We start from the raw sequence: 21,976 nt of genomic DNA, 5'->3' as shown, positions 1-21,976 counted from the left end.
AAAATGTTCCATTTCCTTAAACCAGACTGATGTCAGTTTTAATCCAAAAGAGAATTTTTATCGAAACTCATGCAAAATCATTCAACTACTTTTATTAATCAAGAAATTCAGCCCAAACAATGTTTATAAATGAATATCAAGAGGGTTGAATATTAAGAGGGTGTGTAAGTGTCATTACTTTTTAAAATGTGTTTTTTTAGAAATAAATTAAAATATATTTTTTAAAAATATATTTTTGATATCAATATATTAAAATAATTTAAAAATATTAAAAAAAATTAATTTTTCATAAAACACCATTTGCAATTCCAAAAAGTGCTCCTAAATCTAATATGTCAAAGAAAACTCTCAATTTATGAGATTACGGTAGCAGAAAACAGATTAGACAGATTAATTAGATAAAGGCTAATTAATTAAGCAATACAATAATACGTACGAGACATGAAAGTTAGCCTATCAGATTCACCTTCACCTGAATATTATATAGCAAGTACTTCAGGTGACCTCTCATTTACTTGCTAGAATATCATAATCACACTATAACTAGTACCACTCTCTTATGGTGCTAAGTGCTAACAACCACAGCTACTATTTGCTAGCCAATTAATCACTAAAGGACTGGAATATTGGAATTGTGATCTGATCAAGGAGGCCTGTTACTGGGGTGGTGACTGTAGGTTCGTAAGCAAAACCATGCAGTTCATCATCATCATCATCTCCCACTCCATTAATGCAAGAACAAGGATGAATCCACTGCCACATCTTTCTCAAGATATCAAACAACAAAACCTTGATCGATCCTCGGATAATGATAGCAATGAACTCACCATGCCCAACACAGTCAAACCCATGACCACCTCCCAGCTCCGCAAATTGCAAGTAAAGTTGCTGTGGCATCCTTTCAATCTCTATCCATGTTGTTCCACAAGGTTGCAAGCGCCAGAGTCTCAAGCTCTTTGGCACGTTGAGCTTGCTCTTCTCCACTGCTGCAACAAGAATGAGTTTTCCCATGCTCTCAACCAATCTTGGCGAGCGTAGAAATCTCCGCATTGGAGCTTGAATCTTGCACCAACTGTTTGCTGCTATTTCATAAGCCAAAACGCTAAACGGGTTGTAGTTCATGCTGTAGAATCTGTCGTCGACACAAACCATTTGACCTGATTCAAGGCTACAGAGCCTTGGAAGAGAAGAAGTAGTGCCCCATAGTGAGTAAAACCCACCGGCATCAATATGAAAGCTTTCAGTGGATAAATTCTTGACTGCGTATGGAGAAATCAAGTCATCACCTGCAACAGCCACATCAATTGAGGATGGACCAACTTTTAAGCCAATTGAAGGGAAGAAACGTGGTCTTAAAGTTGGTGGCAACTGAGAAAGAGAACCAATAAGTGGGTTGCATAAAATGATACTCTTTGCACCAGCCTCGTCTGAGACCCAACATATTAAGCCACCAGAAGCAGCAGCAGGAGAGAACCCGGATGGAACAAAGGAAAAAGAAATTCTATACCATGCAATATCATATGGATCAAAGAGGTATCCTTCACAAATATTGGCTGTCACAGTTTTTCCGCCGCTATCGCTGGTGATATTGTTGTTTCTATAGATGTAGCTTTTTAGGCTTTTGTGCTTGAAGAATAGGAACCAATGGCGGCGTGGTGATATCTGGATATAGAGTTCAAGAAAATCATTGGAGAACAAGAGACCATACCATCTCTTGCAGACACAACGAGCTCTAAAAAAGGCTGGAGGAGGAAGAAAGGCGAGAACACGATCAATGAGCGTTTGTGGGAGTTTGCTCCATAACCTGGTGTCCATCCAAGGACTGGTAACACTATCTGTAACATTAGTACTGCTAGTGCCAGGAGTGAAAGTGTAGGAGAAGGGTAAGAGCATAGCATTGTTGAAAGCACCTTCCATGTAGTAGCAGCTAGGCTAAAAGAACTATCCTGGGTTTTTGTTTTTTTTATAAGACTGAAGGGAGAGATGGAGAAGGTTTGGAAGGACTTCTATTTTTTAACTAAAGTCTTGTTTTTTAGCACTCTTTTCAAGGAGAAATTAAAGAAAGGCCAGCGATGGACTTAAGTTCATCGAAAAAAGTCAACAACTAAATTAATATTATAAATAAATTTTTTTACACGCAACTTTCACTGCTCTATCTAACAGGCAACTAAAGAGAAAACCTGAGGTACTACTGCATAAAAAACCATCTTAATTATTTAGCGAACAAGAAGGGCAGTGTTTTGGTTTGGTAGCAGCGTAAGACTGCATGCAATCATTTGGGAAGGTATCTATCTTTTTTACTTCAATGGATATGGAGAGACGACGGTGAAGGGAGAAAACGCTAAAGTCAAGTAGAAGAAGGAAAGAAAAAAGAACATGTTTCTAGGGTTTTGAATGGAATTGGCTTGTTCGCGAGTGTTTAAATAGGAAAGGAAAGCTGAGACCTTAGCTGCCTTTTCACTTTGTATATTTTGATCTTTCGGTGAAAAAATGCAGTGATTCTGATTGTTTTATCTTCGCCCCTCTGTCAATTCAGTGTTTCCATGACAAGGCCGAGGTAGGAAAGACATGATGAAGTGAGAGATTGTTAATGTCAGTGATTATCCACTGGTCTTGAATTCTGAGCAAATTTAATTACATCCACCTAAACGATCAACTCTACTCTTATATATCTCTTCTTCTTTTACTGGAGGATCCAATTGAACAAGAAATTAACTTCATATTAGAGATCGTTTGTTTGACGTAAAATAATTTTTTAAAATTTTTTATTATTTTTTTATCATTAAAAAAAATTAATTAATTAAAAAAATTGGATTATTTTTCTAAAAAATATTTTTTTATTTTTATTTTAAACAAAAAATATTTTAAAAAAAAACACTTTTTGAAAGTTATGAAAAATTTATAAATATCATATTATTTGCTGATCATATCAAATTTGATTTTTAAATTTTTTATTATTATATTTTTTGTTTTGAATATATTTTTTTTAATTTCATTTCTTAAATTTAATTTTTATTAATTTTGGTCTTTATTTTTACAATTATTATTTATTTTTTCCTTATCATTTTTTAATTGAAATTTTTTATCTATCAAATTTGATCCTTATTATTTTGATTGTTACTTATTTAATTTTAAATAATTTATGAAATAGTAATTATTATTATTTTAATTTCTTCATCTTTTAATTTTTTTTAATTTGTTAAATTTGATTCTCTATTTTTGATTATTATTTATTTTATTTGAGATAATTTATCAAATTTTATTTTTTTTTTTTTCATTTAAATTTTTAATTTGTAAAATTTGTTCCTCATTATTTTAATAAACATGAAAAAAATTATTAATAAGTTGTTTTTCAACTCATTTTTCATTATATAATCGAACACTGGAAAATATTTTTCAACTTATTTTTCATTACACTAACAAACATCAGAAAATAATTCACTTTTTTGAAATTTACTTTCTTGAAATTTAAAAAAAAAATACTATTTTCCAATAAAGAAATGGGGTCATAATGTAACTTGATTTTTCACCGCTCATTTTCATTATATTATCAGAAATTCAAAAATATATAAAAACTTTCTAAAAATTATATTTTCAACATGATTTGGTTAACTTCTTGTAATTTTTTAATTTCTTACCCTCTTGTTTTTTATTTTCACATTGGAAAATTTTCTAAAATTAAAAATAAAACAAAAATAAAAGAAGAAAAATCTAAAATAAAAAGTTTAGTGAGCATTGGGTAATTGATAAAGGAAAAGGACTAATTTGAATATTGCAAAACCTAGCAACAAAAAATATAAAGAGATAATAATATATTATTTTGATATATTTTATAATTAAAAAAATACTTTTATAAAAATAATATATTTACTGTATTACAAGTACTGAGTTTAAGAAAAATTAAGGAAAAACTTGGGTTAATCTGGTGACTTAGTTGATTTAGTAAGATTTGATAAAAAAAAATCAATTAAAATTTGTTAATTATTTATTATTTTTAATAAAAATAATATTATTTTGATTTAAAAAAATTTGAGTTGATCTTTTATGATGTAATCAAAATCTTAACCTGGATATTATAAAAATTAATTATGAGTTTAAAAATTTTGGATAGAAGTATTTCAAATTGAGATTGATAAATAAAGAACTTCCAAAAAAGAAAAATGAGTGCAAACATCGATCAAGTAAAAAAAAAAACGTACAGGTACAAATTTGGTCATCAATTAGAAGAAATATATAGTTACAGATTACTTTTTTAAAAGTTCTTTAATATTATGTTTTTACTTGAGTATATTTTTAAAAATGTATTTTGTATTAAAAATATTTTTAAAAAATATATATTTTTTATTATTTTTCAATGATTTTATATGTTAATACAAAATTTTAAAAGAAATATATTTAATATATTTTAAAATAAAAAATACTTTTGAAAAAATATGATCTTATTTTTTTTGTGGAAGAAACATAGTTTTCAAATAATTTAAATTTGTTTTGTTTGAAAATTAAATTTTAGTGTTTTTTTTTATTTTGATATGTTAATATAAAAAATAAATTTTTAAAAAAAAATATTATTTTAATATATTTTTTTTAAAAACTTATTTAAAAAAAAAACAACTATTGAAAAGTGAAAGACATTTAGTATCACAATATCAAACATACACTAAAAAAAATATATATTTTTCTTTGAAACACATTACAATATTTTTTCATATTTTTTTAATTTTTAACATAAAAATATAAAATTTATTAAAGAAAAAAACACATCAATTTAATATTTTAAAAAAATAAATGAAATTTTAAAATATATCCAAACCCAATAAAAAACGCAATACAGAACATCCACGAAGAAGAGCTTCCACGACGGAAATTTGCATTAACAAAATAATACCATAAATTGGTTGCCTGTTAATTACTAATCTAACATTGAGGTGGGCCCCACCATTATCATCTGGTCTAAGGCGAGACATCATATCCAGCACACAGGGAGCTTGTGTACTTGAAACTAAAGAGGTTGTCAGATCATACGTCCAGTCCCATCGCTGTACTATGGAGGCTTTGGACACAGTTAGGCGTGAACTAGAAGAAGCTTTGATTTGACAAGGTTCAGTTTGGCTGTCTAGTACAACTTGGCAGCGTTCATTATTCTAGTCATGGAGCACACTTTGGCTTCTGTCTGGTTTTGTAAAGAGAAGCAGAAATCTTTGAGGTCAGAACTCTCAGTTGGTACCAAAATCGACACTTCGTCTTGTTTCCATCGAATCCTAAACTATCATCATTGTCTCAGAAAGCGGACAAAATGTGAGTGATCAGATTTGGAAAACTAATACTTGTTTCAAGAAATCTTCTCCTTTTGGAAATAAGATAACTCTTCGGATTTGGAAATTGGGTTTTCCTTCAAGTAACCTCTCTGGTTTCTTTCCAGTCTATTCTTTTTTGCTTCTTTTATATATATATATATATATATATATATATATACTTTAATGTTTATCGTTGTATTTTAATTTTATTTTTGTGTGTGTGTGTGAACACTTCGATGGATGATGGATGCCCATTACCATCCATTTACATTTCATTTGACCATGGCTCACTTGCTCAATAATACACTTTGCTGAAGTGCATGTTTAGATCCATATGTTTCTTTTTTTCATTTGACCATGGCTCACTCGTACAATAAGAAACTTTGGCAGAGACGGCTGACAATAAATTTACATAAAAATCATAATATTATGAACCTTTCTTCTTAATATATTTTATAAATTAAAATATACATCTTCATGGTAACACCAAAAAACAAACACTACCAAAATTTCAAAATAACCAGCAACCGAATTCATGAATTCTAGATTCCATTACAGCTTATAATTTACATGGGTGTAGTTACAAGTCTATTCAAACTTCATCTTAGTTATATCCGGAAAAAAAGGCACAAATTCATACGTAAGGTTGTTGACTGCTTTAAAAATTCTGAGGATGGCAAAGTCAAATTAAGCCGGTTTCCATTCCAGGTGACAGAAGCAAAATCAAACAAATAGGTCAAAGACAAAAGAGGAGCCACATGTTCTAAAAGTAAGAGAGCCGTGGTCCGAGAACTTAGAAGAAACGTGATTGCTACGATGATATATGTTTGTTTTATTTTATAAGCTTCATAGAAAAAATAACAATTTTTTATCAAGTCATGACTAAGAAATAAATAATTTTGTATTTATTAATATATTTTTTATACTTTCATGAATAAAAATAATTATTTTATTTTACCCATGCTGAAGTGGTAGATTTAAATAATTAAATAGTTTTTTTTTTTTTTTGAAAATAACTTATGCGAATTGAGGGTGTTCTCGAATTCAAGAGAAACTAGTACGGTAGACAAGTTTTGTGTTGCGGGCTGTGGGATAGCTCTTCTTTTATCTTATTTTATGTGTGGCTTAAGTAACTTAACACGTCACGTTTCTGTTTCTCATGCAACGGCGGCGGCGGCGGCGGATGGATTCTTAAATCACCTTTTTTGTTGAAATCGGATTCTTAAATCACCTAAAGCTTGAACCATGGGAATCCAAAGGCACCTAACGACCCGGGGTTCAGATCAAAGGCTGAAGCTCGCAGACGCGAGATTGGTTCGGTGCTAGTGGACTCGAAGGTTGGGTCAGGCAAGTTGACCTAGAGGCGTGGTCATGGCGGGTTGATCGGGCCCTAAAGACCGGACCGAGTGGTTGTAACCCAGGAACTTTTTGTAGGTGGAAGACTTCAGGTGAGGGCCGTGAGGACATGATGGCGGAGACGAGGCAGGGCGACCAAAAGGTCTGAAGCTTGATGACACAGGGAAAGATCGGGTGACATGTATATAGACTCGGAGACGATCTATAAAAACAAATACATTCTTAATATTTTTTATAATATTATTAATCTTGATTCAATTGAGATCCCCTATTATTCTTTTTAATTTGTACTAAACTTCCTTAACATTTTTTTTTAACTCAGGAACACTTAAGTTTTTAAATTCTGACCCTCTTAATTTTTCTCAACCAAACTTTTCCACCTCATATACCAGACACAACCTCATATTAAAATGATGCTAAGAAGTGTATTAATAATTATTTTTTAAAATTTTTTTCATTTTAAAATATATTAAAATAATATTTTGTTTAATTTTTAAAAATTATTTTTAATATCAACACATCAAAATAATTTTAAAAAATAAAAAATATATTAATTTCAAGTAAAATAAAAATAAAATATTTTTAAATTTTTTTAAAAATACTTTCCAACTAGAGTAACAATACTGTCTTTGAAAAGAAAATGCTTCTTTGATCGCATGGTACACTCAGTAATCTGCATACCAAGAACACCCTTGATTTGTTTTTGTAACTTAACTAAGCTACGTGCTTGTATCGCAGACAATTGCAGGTTTCACCATATATTTATTTGTTGTCCAGAGGTTTCTTATTATTGTAAAAAAAATCTCTCGTTTGATTGAGTTTTAGAATCTGTGAAGAGTAAGCTATTGTTTATTATAAACATATGGGAAATATTGCTAGTATTTTTTTTTTACTTACTATTATATTTCTTGGAGGGGTTTGTTTTACATCAAACTTTTTTATATAGAATAAATTTTATGATGTTTGATAAATAATAATGTAAAAACTATAAATAATATTTAAACTATAATCATAGTGATTATAATAAGATTTGTTAGGATAATAATAACAATGACACAATGATAATAATAATTGTTGGTGACGGAAAAGAATAGTAGTGATGATAAAATGATTAAGGAGTATTTGAAAGTTTTAGTTGTTTTTTAAAATGTTTTTTTACTTAGAAAAGTATCAAAATAATATTTTTTTATTTTTTAAAATTCAATTTAGACATCAGCGCATTAAAATGATCTAAAAACAATAAACGAAATATTAATTTGAAGCAAATAAAAAAATAAAATAAATTCAATTTTTTTTTTTAAAAAAAAAAAACTTTCAAAATGTAAAGACAAATAAAAAGTTTAAGAAGACATGATGTTTGTCGCACGTGTGCGGCATCATGACGATCGTCCATCACTCAGAGAGATGTTATTATATATCAAATTGAAAATCAAAAACTTTTACAAAAAGGCCAAGATGTTATTATATATCAAATTAAAAATAAAAAAAATGAAGATTAAATTAAAAAAATAATATATGTCAAATTGAAATTGATGGAAGAAATTGAAAACAAATAAAATTTTTAGAAAAAGAGCCAAAAAATAAAAAAAAAAATAAAAAAAAATAAACATTGAATTTAAAATATCAGGTACAAAAAAAACCAAGCTGTCATTTTAGAAGGAGGAGAGAGAGGGAGAGAGAAAAGATCCATGATGACAAGCCAACCACCTAAAACCTCCATGTGTTACTCTAATAAATAGAGGATAAAACATCGTTTTTAATAACATGACAAAAAAGATATTTTCATCTATCATAAGATGAAACATGCACCGCCTAAAACGCGTGAACACCATTAACACACACCAAACTTCTTTTTTTATATATATATTTAGTCAAACTCTAAATTGTTCATGAGTTGATGTAGTAATAACAAAAAGACTTTTGTGAAAAGATGAAAAGGCACTTTGATACTAGTTTCATATTTTTACATTGTAGTGATTTCATTGTGATTGTGATTTTTAGTATTTTTCAAAATACAAAATTATCTTTTATCTTACATGATAATAATAAAAAAAAACATTTTCGAAAATACGACATTGCCATTGAATCCAATTTTATTTTATTGTTTTATTTTTAAGAATATTTTAATTGTTTTATTATGTTTTTGAAATGAAAAAATATTTACTTATTATCAACTAATTTAATAATGACTAATGCTATATAAAAAGATTTTAACACCTTCAATAATTAGTTTTAAGTTTTGTAGTGTGAATGACAAAATTATTATTATACTATTTTAATTAATAGTGTTTTCGAATCTTAAGCTACACTATTTTTTTCACTGCCTATTAGTTTTTGTCAATATCATGGAAATTTTTTATTAACATGGAAACGTAATCTTACCAATATAATAATGGCATTCCAATATATTATTACTACTCACACGTTCAGGTTTGGCGAAATAAATTTTTTATATCAAAACCATGGTTGACTTTTCATGACCTCGCAAGCAAATGGGGTCGGGCACCTAAAAGTAGATGAAAATGGGCTTCTCTATGCCAAAGTCCATTTGAGAAAGGAGGAAGAGATGATGCCAAGATCTGCGAATAGATAGATCAGAGCTTGCTGGAACGAAGCGTCCCCTTCCCAGTCAAATGCTTGCAGACAGACAGAAACAAGCTCCCTTGTCATCCAGGTTTGGTTTCATTCATCTAATCTTATAAAAGTTTTGTTTTTTTTTTTTTTATAACTCCATTTTGAAAATTATAAATTTCGGATCTTGCAGTTAATTAACTATTTGGAGTTTAGGGAACAGCAAAAATATCAAGGTAATCTCTTCTATCTATAAATTGCTCTATTGAAACATTTTTTTTTTTCTTAAAAAAGACAGAATTACGTCCCTGTCATTGCTGGTTTGAAATGGTAAATGGGAGCATGACTTTTTCAAGACAGAGTGAATCATGTGGAAACTGGAAAGATCTTATGATGATATCTATGAATATTCCGATGCTGCAAATCATACCCTAAATTTTAATTCCTTTTTATATTTTACAACATGGTGGTTTATAACTAACTATAAATGAAGTATTATTGGATTTATTTATATTGACTTTTTGGCAAATCACATCTTAGTTTAATGGTTTCTTGACTTTTGGGAAATCACATCTTAATTTACTGTGTTTTTCCTCTTATTAAACCATCAAGTTGTGGCGTAGGGTGGTGTTGCTGACGCTTGGTTCGTTGAACGCAACCCTGGTTTCAAATAATTTCTTAATGTATCCGAAACATGTTTTTTTATATCAATTTGTTGTGTGATGAAATTTTTAAAATTTATGAGAGAATTTGCTGAGGGGTCAATTTTTCTCTCCATAATTGTCGTCAGCATTTTGGCAAACATAGCGTGCAGATTCAAAAAGGTTTTGTGTCTATAGTTTGCACTTTGCAGTCGGTTCTTCTTTCCTTTTCATTTCCTATCTACTGGGTTTCGTGGTGAGAGTAGCATGACTGGATCCAGAAGCATGCCCTTGTGGGAAATTAAAATCTTGCTTCCTGATAAAAAAGAAGGAACCCTGACTTGGAACCAAAACCATTTGAGCTCAATAATGCATAGTTTACTGAGCATTTCTCCACTCTTTCCCCGTCCTTGAGGCTTTTTTAGTTTCGACAGAGTTTTGCAACAGAGAAAGGGGGCTTATGGAATCTGATTTTACGAATCTGTTGGGTGTGGAAATCCACCCGTGACGGGATGTTCTCCAGCTGCTTGATATTTCCATTTCTTGCCTTTGGATTCATGACATGGATGTGTTCATCGGATTACAGTTCATAAACAAGCAGTGGAGAAGAATTTCCTTGCTTTTCCCTATCTTTCTTTTCTTTCTTAAAGGCTTTATGTAATTTCATTACCGCTGCTGAATAATGGTTGGAAAAGTTTTTACTGTTCCTGTTATAATGACGATGATGATGATCAAGATGACATTTTTACTATCATCATGCCAATATGTTGATAAATATTTAAGTTTTCCATGATAAGTTATGCTGCTGAAATTACACCTGTAAAGTCAGGCGTCATCTTCACGGGAAGCAAGGTGGAGAGAGTAATAAATACACTATTTTGCTAGACCCTCCGGAAGATATGCTTAAAGCACACCTCAAGAGAAGATGGGCGAACGGAGATTGTGAAGTCACTTTGCATCCAGTGCTCTTGAAAATTAAAACCATATATTCGTCTGACCAACATGCACGATGGTTGGCAATGGGCAATTTTTAATTGACAACACTTTGCAGCTATTGTTAGCGACTGGCTGAGAAACATTAAAGAATAACAAGTCTTAACTATCAAGATTCTTTTTGTTACTAAGAAAAAGGAAATGTATTAGAATTCTAGAGGGGATTTGGCAAGATCAGCAATGGCAACCTTGCAACCAACGCCTCGCCCCCAGCACGCACATCATAATATTAAAGAGTGGAGAGTGGGGTTGGAGGGGCATGGGAAAGAAGGAGAGAATAAAAAAAAGAAAAAGAAGAACACTACTCAATTGAGAGGAGAGACGATAGAAATTGTGGAGTTGGAGACATGATAAGCTCTGAAACAACATGAGATGATTATGGAGTTTTTGAACGCTAAAGCTTACACGATTTGTGGCCAGTGGTCATTAATCAATCATCATCCAAGAAAAAGTCCACCGCAGCCAGCACCACCAAAAGTAAACGCCATTTGGGATTCATATATCTAATGATACAGCCTTTTGTTTATTAATTTATATTTTATATCATGTAGTTGCCACTAAAATATCAAATGACCTAACGTCACGCCCGCACTCTCTTCATCTCTCTCTCTCTCTCTCTCTAGGTCACAATGAGGGGTTCGATTGCAATCTCACATCTTCGTAAGCCTACAAGTTCTCCTAGATAGAATGGATAATCATGTACTTGGCCATCTCTTCTTCCATCATCTCCTCCACCCCCATCCTCCCACCTTCTCCTCCTTCTCCTCCTTATTATGTCCTTTTCTTGTTCCACCATTTTGGTCCCTTAAACTTGAATGATGGTGAAGATAATGGTCAAGAAAGACAGCTTTTCTACTCTGTCTGGCTTGACATATCCAATCATTATAATTCAAAGACCAACGCCCCCTTCCTCCTCTTCCTTGGTCATGGTCTTATTTCTTCTTTTAATAGCATCGCTACTGTCTCCTTGCCATGCTGCTACTGTCTGCAATCAAGATGATCACGACTCTCTCTTGTCCTTCTCCTCCTTTTTATCATCTCCTTTGAATTGGGATCCCTCCACTGATTGCTGCCTCTGGGAAGGAGTTGATTGCAATGAAACTGCAGATGGCCGAGTAACCAGTCTCTCTCTACCTTTCAGAGACCTTACTGGCACCCTATCCCCATCTCTTGCCAATCTCACAAGCCTTACTCAACTCAATCTATCACATAATCGCCTGCATGGTCGTCTACCAGTTGGATTCTTTTCCTCTCTCAGCGGCCTCCAGGTCCTTGATCTCAGCTTCAACCATCTCGATGGGGAATTACCATCCGTTGATACCAATAACCCTATCCCTATCACGATAGTAGACTTGTCTAGCAACCACTTCGATGGGGAATTGAGTCACTCCAACTCATTTCTTTGGGCAGCCTGGAATTTGACAAGACTTAATGTCAGCAATAACAGCTTCACAGGCCAAATTCCTTCCAACGTCTGCCAAATTTCTCCTGTTTCCATAACCCTCCTTGACTTCTCCAGCAATGATTTCAGCGGGAACCTCACTCCAGAACTAGGGGAATGTTCCAAACTTGAGATATTCCGCGCTGGTTTCAATAATCTCTCGGGGATGATTCCTGATGATCTGTACAAAACAACATCACTTGTACATTTCTCGTTACCTATTAACAATCTCTCTGGTCCAGTCAGTGATGCTGTGGTCAATCTCACTAATCTTAAGGTTCTCGAGCTGTACTCCAATAAGTTTTCCGGCAGGATACCCAGGGACATAGGCAAGCTCTCCAAGTTGGAACAGTTGCAGCTTCACATTAACAGTCTCGCAGGTCCTCTGCCTCCATCTCTGATGAACTGCACCAATCTAGTAAAGTTGAATCTGCGAGTCAATTTCTTGGCAGGAAATCTCTCTGACTTCGATTTCTCCACACTCTCCAAGCTTACCACCCTCGATCTTGGTAACAACAACTTTACAGGTATCTTTCCCACAAGCCTCTACTCATGCACATCACTAGTTGCAGTTAGACTTGCCAGTAATCAGATAGAGGGACAGATCTCACCTGACATAACAGCTCTAAAATCTCTGTCTTTTCTCTCAATTTCCGCCAACAACTTAATTAACATTACTGGGGCTATCCGAATTCTGATGGGTTGCCAGAACCTCACTGCTCTCATCCTCTCCAATAATACTATGAGTGAAGGTATACTAGACGATGGAAATACATTAGATTCAACTGGATTCCAAAATCTCGAGGTTTTGGCCCTAGGTCGTTGCAAACTCTCTGGTCAAGTGCCTTCCTGGCTAGCCAGCATCAGGACCCTAAAGGTCATAGATCTGTCTTACAATCAAATCAGGGGTTCAATTCCTGGTTGGCTGGGTGATCTGTCAAGCCTTTTCTACTTGGACTTGTCCAATAACCTTCTTTCAGGAGGATTTCCTCTGGAACTCGCAGGATTGCGAGCACTAACATCGCAAGAATCTGTTAAACAAGTGGAAAGAAGTTATCTAGAGTTGCCCGTGTTCGTCAAGCCCACAAATGCTACCAATTTGCAGTACAATCAGCTCTCTAACCTGCCACCAGCTATATACCTTGAAAACAACAACCTCAGTGGCAACATCCCTGTACAGATTGGCCAACTGAAGTTCCTTCATGTGCTGGATCTCAGTGATAACAGATTCTACGGGAACATTCCTGATCAGTTATCAAACCTCACTAACTTGGAGAAATTGGATCTCTCAGGAAATGACTTATCCGGGGAAATCCCCGCTTCACTCTCAGGTCTGCATTTCCTGTCTTTCTTCAATGTTGCCAATAATGAACTTCAAGGACCTATACCATCGGGAAGTCAGTTTGATACTTTCCCCAGTTCCAGCTTTGTAGGGAATCCAGGGTTGTGTGGTCAGGTTTTGCTGCGATCTTGCTCGAGTTCACCAGGAACCAACCATTCTTCGGCTCCTCGTAAAAGCACAAACATAAAACTCGTCATTGGACTTGTTGTTGGTATCTGTTTTGGCACTGGTTTATTTACTGCTGTGCTAGCACTGTGGATATTGTCCAAGAGAAGGATCATTCCTGGAGGGGACACCGACAACACTGAGTTGGATACAATTTCCATCAACTCTGGATTTCCTCTGGAGGGTGACAAGGACGCCAGTTTAGTTGTATTGTTCCCAAGTAATACTTACGAGATCAAGGATATAACCATATCTGAACTCTTGAAATCCACTGACAATTTTAATCAAGCAAACATTGTCGGTTGTGGGGGTTTTGGTCTGGTGTATAAAGCAACATTAGGAGATGGGAGCAAACTGGCTGTCAAGAAACTCTCCGGAGACTTGGGTCTGATGGAAAGAGAATTCAGAGCAGAGGTGGAGGCTCTTTCCACAGCTCAACATGAAAACCTAGTTTCCCTGCAAGGCTATTGTGTGCACGAGGGATGTCGCCTGCTTATATATTCTTTCATGGAAAATGGGAGTTTGGATTACTGGTTGCATGAGAAGACTGATGGTGCATCCAACCTGGATTGGCCCACGAGGCTCAAGATTGCACAGGGCGCAGGTTCTGGTCTGGCTTACATGCACCAGATATGTGAGCCTCATATTGTGCATCGTGACATCAAATCTAGCAACATCCTCCTTGATGAGAAGTTCGAAGCACATGTAGCAGATTTTGGATTGTCCCGGTTGATTCTTCCTTATGAGACTCATGTTACAACCGAACTTGTTGGAACTCTGGGTTATATTCCTCCGGAGTATGGGCAAGCATGGGTAGCTACTTTGAGAGGAGATATATACAGTTTTGGAGTTGTTATGCTTGAACTGCTGACTGGGAAGAGGCCTGTGGAGGTATCCAAGCCAAAGATGTCAAGAGAATTGGTTGGCTGGGTGCAGCAAATGAGAAATGAGGGTAAACAAAATGAAGTCTTTGATCCTCTCCTGAGAGGAAAGGGTTTTGATGACGAGATGCTGCAAGTACTAGATGTGGCCTGCAAGTGTGTTAGCCAGAATCCTTTCAAGAGACCAACCATCAAGGAAGTTGTTGATTGGCTCAAGAATGTTGGCTCGCACAGAAATGAAAACAAGGGTTAGTGGAAAATGGTCTTCAACACATTAAACAGACATGTATAACTGCACAAAATATGAGGGTTTTTTGTTTATTGTTTTCGAATGTAAATGGATAATTTTTCTATCATATGGTATATAGACGTACAGAAAAAGAAATTACAATTTATAATCAGTTATTAACGGATGAATCTATAAGTTGAGTTAAAGATATAGTCTTATGACAATACATGCAACCTATCACCTAGAAGCACACAAAACAGCAGCTTCTTGCCTGAAACATTAACTACTCCTCATGGTCATCTCCGATACATTCATTACCTGTATCACTGCATTTTTTATAACTGAACCAATCTAGATTCACTATTCATTTATCTTTTATTTGCAGCAGACCATAGTCATTCAAATAATATTGTCAGTATTTTTTTTTGGTGCAATAATGGATTATATTAAGAAAGACCAAGGCCACTAGAGGGCCACTCCAATAACACCAGCTAAAAAAATTATGAAGCATGCCTGGAGGAGGATTAGTCCAGTGCACGAATTGCTAAGATCGGGAGGAACCCAAATTGTCAATATTCGTAGAGAAGGTAAATTGTTGATGTTCAAGAATGAAGTTATGTAAACATGAACACACACACACACACACACACACACACACACAACATCCTGAAGGTTGAAGAAAAAAATGAGTATATTTTGCGGGATACGATTGTGAATGAAGAGGAATTATATAAGATGATAAAGATGCCTTTCGTTTAACGAATCACAACATTGCAAGTCAATTAGGTCTTGAGTGAGCAGATTAAAAAATTTCTTATCAATCAAAGCAAATCGCAGATCGAAGTAATAGCACCATCAAAACACCTAGAGCCATCTCTTTCCATCAAAAAGTAAACTAAAAAACTGATAGAAGTTATTGCAGTCCTCAAAATGCTCTTCTAAATTGCCAGTTCATGCCTTTAGAAGTTCCATTTGAACAATGTAGGCCATCCAATCTTCAACTTCTCTTCAAAGCAGCCATTAAAAGGAATGATAATTAAATAACTAAACTACAAGATGAGATTCTCTATAGTCTTTAGCAAACAAGATAAGATTCTCTATAGTCTTTAGCAATGCAGATGTTTATCTCTTCGGGCATAATGATGCATAAAGCACTAATCACTTACTTTTGGCCAAATTCTAGCATTTGGTTAAAAAGTAACTAGCTAAGAAGGACAACAGAACCCAAATATCAAAGAAAAAGAATTGAGAGGTTAGGGATGACGCGTCGATCACTAAGAGAGGAAGAGAAAAGGGAAAGCACAATAACTTACTTTAATGAACCAAACTTTAGCATCTGGAAGTTGAAATTGCTGCTTCTGCCTTTGTCAACTACTAGGTCATTTTGCAAAGTAGGCATTAAAACAAACGGCTAGCCTGCAAAGGACACACTAACCAGCCATGAGCATAAATTGATATAAAAGTTTGCTAGAGAAAGAGATTATCTTGAAGTTTAGTGCTGTGCTTGAGAGCAGAGAAAAGGAAATAAAAAAGGGTGTTACGAAAGTGATGCGTTCAGGCAATAATGAGAGAACAAGTTCCGTCTGTCTTCGATAGAAGAAGAAGTAGCACAGGAGCATTGCTGCTGCTGTTGCTGTTGCTGTTGCCTACTAAATATATGATCTGTTGCACCTTTGAGAGGCAAAAAGTAAAACAAGTACTCCTGCTACTAATGGATCCTCCATATAGCATGTAGTGTTGTAATGTCAAAAGTAAAATGCTTGGCAATGGCATGGCAATGACAGCCATCTCTAATTCAATCCCATGTTTCCATTTTGGGTTTTGTACGAAACCCACTTTAGAGAACTTGTATGTGGTTGAATGAGGTGTTTTTGAGATTCTTAGCGAGAATGAAGCCAACAGTGGTGATCAAGATAGCTCAAGTGTTTGGGAAGCGAAGCTATGGAGAGTGGCCAAACGCAAAGTTGTCAATTCTGTTCCGTTTTGTTTGGAATGGCTGAAATATTTTGTATCAATTCAAAAAAAAAACAAAACAGAATAAATTTTATTTTATTTTAAATCTCGGTCTGTTCCGAATTTTACGACTAAATTCCACCCGAAACGTTTCGGTTTCATTCCACATGTTCCGTTCCGCTTTTGAAAAGCCATTAAATCAAATTGAACCTTACTCAATTTCATTAATTAAACTACCCGATTATAAAAAAAACTCTTTTTCAATACTATTTTCAATAGCAATGATATTAATAATAATATTGAAAATTATTATTATTATTTTCATTAACAATAATATTAATTTTTTAAAATTAGATTGTATCACTAATATATGGTTTATATTCATGTTTTTTTTTTCATGTATATATTTTATAGGAATTTGAGCAAAACAATGGATTTTTTAGATTTCATTAGCCACTTGATAACATTGACCTAACTTTATATTTAAAATATTTTGGTTAAAATATTTTACTTTCATAATATTTTGATATTTTGTTTAAGTTGAATTACTTTAAGTTAAAGATCTATTTAATCTTGACTATTTAGAAATATTTTAAATTTTGAAATTATATTTGTTTGGCATTGTGTTTGTATTGCATAATTTATAATTAATTTATCTTGAATTTGATTTATATATATATATATATAAACAGTACAACCCCGAAACGGCACGCCGAAACACTTTGAAACTGAAACATTCCATTTCAATTGAAAAAACGAAACACCTACCGAAACGAAAATGACAACCTTGGGCCAAAGGAGGAATATGTTCATCATATTGACAAGTGTCAATGGTGCTATCTGCCCTTGGAAAACAGGTATAAATAAAGTTCTATTGGGTTTTAGAGTGTTTTTATTTTTTTGCTAATTATTGTGGTTGTAGTTGAAAAAAATTATATTTTGAAGACGGTTAGCGGTTGTGTGATGTTGAGAGAAGAAAGCTAAGTGGAGGAGGAAAGATTAATGAGATGAGGGAAGCACAATGGAGGAGGACATATCGATGAGACGAGGGCTAATTTTTATTTTGGAGAACAAACATTAATTAAAAGCAATGTTTTCTGAACAGTAGCCACAACAAAAGCAAGCTAAACTTGCTTTTGCTAACGGTTAGAATGCAGGTTTTTATAGGACCCATGCATCCAAATATGTGGTTTATAGTTAACCAAACATATAAACATTATTGACGCATCTAAATGTGAAAGCTACCATGTAACCAAACACAATCTAAAACTAAAACTGTTTCCATAGTATGTGCTCATATACATACTTATTTTCCACATGCTATATAGCATTTCAAATTTGGCCGCTGATATGTATTTGGAAAATTGGATTTTTTTATATATGCACATATATGGCTTTTTGGTTAGGAAAAAATATATTTCTGCAATGTTAAAATGTTTTAACTCATAAACTCTCTCTCTCTCTCTTTTTATTGTCATTTATGAAGGCCTTTCAAGTCCTCTTGGCTTCTCGTGCTAGGCTAAATTTTTTTTAAAAAATCGATTTAGTTTTATGGTAACTAAGAAAGATTCTATATAAGATAGTCATCATCACATATATTTTATTTAAGATAAAATGTATTTTTTTATATTTATTTTTAATAATAAATATATCTAATGTGTTTATATGCTAAGGTTTGCCTAAATTGCTAAATATGTTATTATCAAGGGTAAAAACTACCGTGATTTAGGACTTGGACTTGGTAACGAGGCTCAATCCTTACTTTTATAATATAGGTGTTAAGCCCATAAGGATGGTAAGACAAATAATATGCATAAGCCTACTTAAAATTTATATTGATTAAAATGGACTAAAAACCCGCCACTCACATTTAATGGAACTACATCGAACCAGCCCAAATTAGTTCGTTGTGTTAAAAAATTCTTAAAAATAAGAGTGCAAACCATAAATTTATCACATGTACACATAAATATGAAAATAAAATATTAACTTTTTTGAATGTCAAGAGAAATAATATATTTATATATTTTAAAAAATATAATTTTGGCCCAATAGTCAATACCCTAGGATAACAATTAAAATTGATTCATTTATTCTAAGTGAACTCTTCAAAATATATTTTGGAAATGAAACTCATTAAGCAAAAATACCAACCGGAGTTGATTCATTTATTCTAGGCGGACATAAAAAGTTAATTTTTTTACTTAATTTTGATATGAAGTCATTAACCTAGAATAATGACAAAAAATGATTATTTATTCTAAACAAACTTGAAAAAATAAAATTTGAACACGAAAGCCATTAACTTAGAATAACAACAAAAATGGTTTATTTTATCCTAAGTGGACTTAGAAAAATTGAGTTTTGATATAGAGGCCATTAACCTAGAATAATGATCAAAATTGATTCATTTATTTTAGGTAAGCGTAAAAAAATTAAATTTTAATATGATTTTGATACAAAAGCCTTTTACCTCGAAAATGATCAAAACTGATTCGTTTATTCTAGATGGGTTTGAAAAAATTGAGTTTTGATATAATTTTGATGTGAAAGCCATTAACCTAAAATAATGACCAAAATTGGTTTGTTTATTCTAGATGGACTTTGAAAAATCAAGTTTTAATATAACTTTGGATACAAAAGTCATTAAAATAGAATAATGATCAAAATTAGTTCATTTATTCTAGGTAGATTTTAAAAAAATCAAGTTTTAATATAATTTATTTATACAAAGGTAAGGTAATTAATATAGAATAACAATAAAAATTTATTCATTTATTGTAGATGAACTTTTAAAAAATTTATTTTTTAATAACATCTTCCACAACCAAAATCACATTAAAATCATAAAACAACTTCTCAAACCCAATATTAATAATATTTCGCAACCATCTACACATCATTAATCAAACCAAATTATCATAGAATAACATATACATTAGCATGATTTTACTTCCACTAATCACTTGAAAAAACCCAATCAACACTAACAACTTCCAATCTCATCATCAACAATATTTCTCAAGCATCCATAACAGATTATCACCGAATAGAAATCATCCTAAATAATATTCTAAAAAAATTAAATATTCTCAAAATAATAATCTCATAGTTCAAATTTCTCAACTACAAATTGATATGAACCTGTAGATATAAGATCTAGAAATTCACAAACAATTTTGAATGCAATCTCATAAATTTAAAAAATAAGATTTGAGATAGAAAATGTGATACAACGATTTACTTGAACCGAGATATCAACACTATTGAAATTTAAATCCCTACCTCATGATTAGCAAATCATAAACCAAAAGTATAAGAAAGACACCATAAAAATAGTTGTTATTTTATATAAGTCAATTTTAGTTCTTTCAAGAACAAAAAAAATACGAGTTTTCCTCACACACATAAATTTTATTATGAAATCAAAGTCCCTAAAAAACATTTAAATACAAGCTAAATAACACTATTTATAATAGGTAAAAAAATTCTAAATAATTATGAAAATAATAATAATAGATTTCTAAATAAAATAGAAGAAAAAAATCATAAATCAACTAGGAAACTAATATAAATTTCGCACAGTAACTTCTAGACTTTATTGTAAAGCCTTTTTTATGTTTGATTGACCTTATATTTTAAACCAATATAAAAAAACCTTTGGAAACTAGTAAAATTTCAGCCCCATCTAACAGTTGGATTGAAAAATATAATTATAACGTAAAACCATACATTAGAAAAAATCAATCTAAAACCAACTTAAATTTCATTAAATAGTAAGGATAGTTACTGCCGACATTAACTTTTCTAAATAAAGATGGAAATATTTGTAATAATTTTTGCCTCTTAATTTTCTAGTACATAGAAGATTAATTGCTGCCACCTATATTTCCGTACAGAACATGGAAAGTTATCGAAACAAGGTTGCCTAATTATATCGTCAGTCCTAAGTCTAAAATTTTAAAGGCTCCAATTATATGAGATATCAAAAATGTCTCCGTTGATACAGCCAAACATTTATCCAATTCTTTAGGTAGAGCTCAGTTTCAAATCTTGTCCAAGCTTCTACTCTGGTGCTATTATCAGTTTGTCCAAATTTCAAATTTTATTTTATTTTGAGTGAAACAATTTCCAAGTTATATTCTCATGCCTGGTGACTCAGGTACCCAAACTAACCTTTGTATTTAAATAGAATATTTGCTAGAGAATTTTTTTTTTAACTTATCATCCTTTCCTTCCCTTGTTGTATTTTCTCTCTCTCTAATCTACCAAGAATTTAACTCTATCTAAACTTAAGCTTTTAGGTTTCAAGAAGGGTTGAAAAAACAGGTAATTATCTCCTTTTTTTGTTATTTGTCGATTAGGAATTTGATAGTTGATGGATTAAAGAAGAGTTTTCAAATTTTTATTATGATTTAGTTAGATTATATGAATTATGGGTCTTAGAGAACAAATCAGTTGTTTTCAGGATCCACATATTTAAAGACTAACCGATTAAGATTCTAGATATCCTGATCAACTGGTTGGTCTAAACTAGCTAATCGGTTGGGTTGTGGTGGTAGTCAACTAATTAATCATTTAGGTCGACTAGTTGACCCGACAGTAGGAGTTAATCAAGTGTGTTAGGTTCGATTAGTTTGGGGTATGTTCAAGATCGATTGGGTGAAAATTGGTCAACTTTATAATTTTGTTTTGGTCTCTAATTTTAGAGTTTCAATCTCTTATGTTATTTTTTATTCTTGAGTCGTTTAGAGTGTTTTTTTCGTATCCGTTATAGGTTATACTGATGTTCCTAGTGATTCTTAATAGTTTTCGATTTTGCATCTGTTTGTTTTTAGCTTTGTTTTTCGGGGAAGTAAGATAATGTTTAATGGCACCAACATGTGGTGATCGATCCTTCCACAATGATCGAGGCTACAAACCTCATTTCTTATTGGCATCTTAGGGTTTTATCTCTTATTAATTTGAGCCAATGACTTTGTCTAATCTTTGACATGTATTTCATTATTAAATATGGTATTATACTTAATGTGTGTGTGCATGTCTATTTTAGTCCTTATACTTATAAATAATTAAAATGTATATTAAATGTTATTTTCTCAATGAATTA

General features: G+C 32.4%; 2 protein-coding genes across 2 annotated transcripts; one reads left to right on the top strand and one right to left on the bottom strand.

Moving 5' to 3' along the window:
• Positions 1-603: 603 nt before the first annotated feature.
• LOC118062846 (protein UNUSUAL FLORAL ORGANS) lies at positions 604-1,917 on the bottom strand. Its single transcript, XM_035076709.1, has one exon. The coding sequence runs from the start codon at positions 1,915-1,917 to the stop codon at positions 604-606; it is 1,314 nt and encodes a 437-aa protein (XP_034932600.1).
• Positions 1,918-11,129: 9,212 nt separating this feature from the next.
• LOC118062971 (tyrosine-sulfated glycopeptide receptor 1) lies at positions 11,130-15,082 on the top strand. Its single transcript, XM_035076876.2, has one exon. It carries the CDS (start codon positions 11,671-11,673, stop codon positions 14,935-14,937), a length of 3,267 nt encoding a protein of 1,088 aa, XP_034932767.1. The 5' UTR covers positions 11,130-11,670; the 3' UTR covers positions 14,938-15,082.
• The last annotated feature ends 6,894 nt before the right edge of the window (positions 15,083-21,976 follow it).

Source organism: Populus alba, chromosome 3 (genome assembly GCF_005239225.2).
Source record: "Populus alba chromosome 3, ASM523922v2, whole genome shotgun sequence".
NCBI classification, from domain to species: domain Eukaryota; kingdom Viridiplantae; phylum Streptophyta; class Magnoliopsida; order Malpighiales; family Salicaceae; genus Populus; species Populus alba.
The sequence above is the reverse complement of the archived record's forward strand: the minus strand, read 5'-3'. Positions and strand labels throughout refer to the sequence as shown.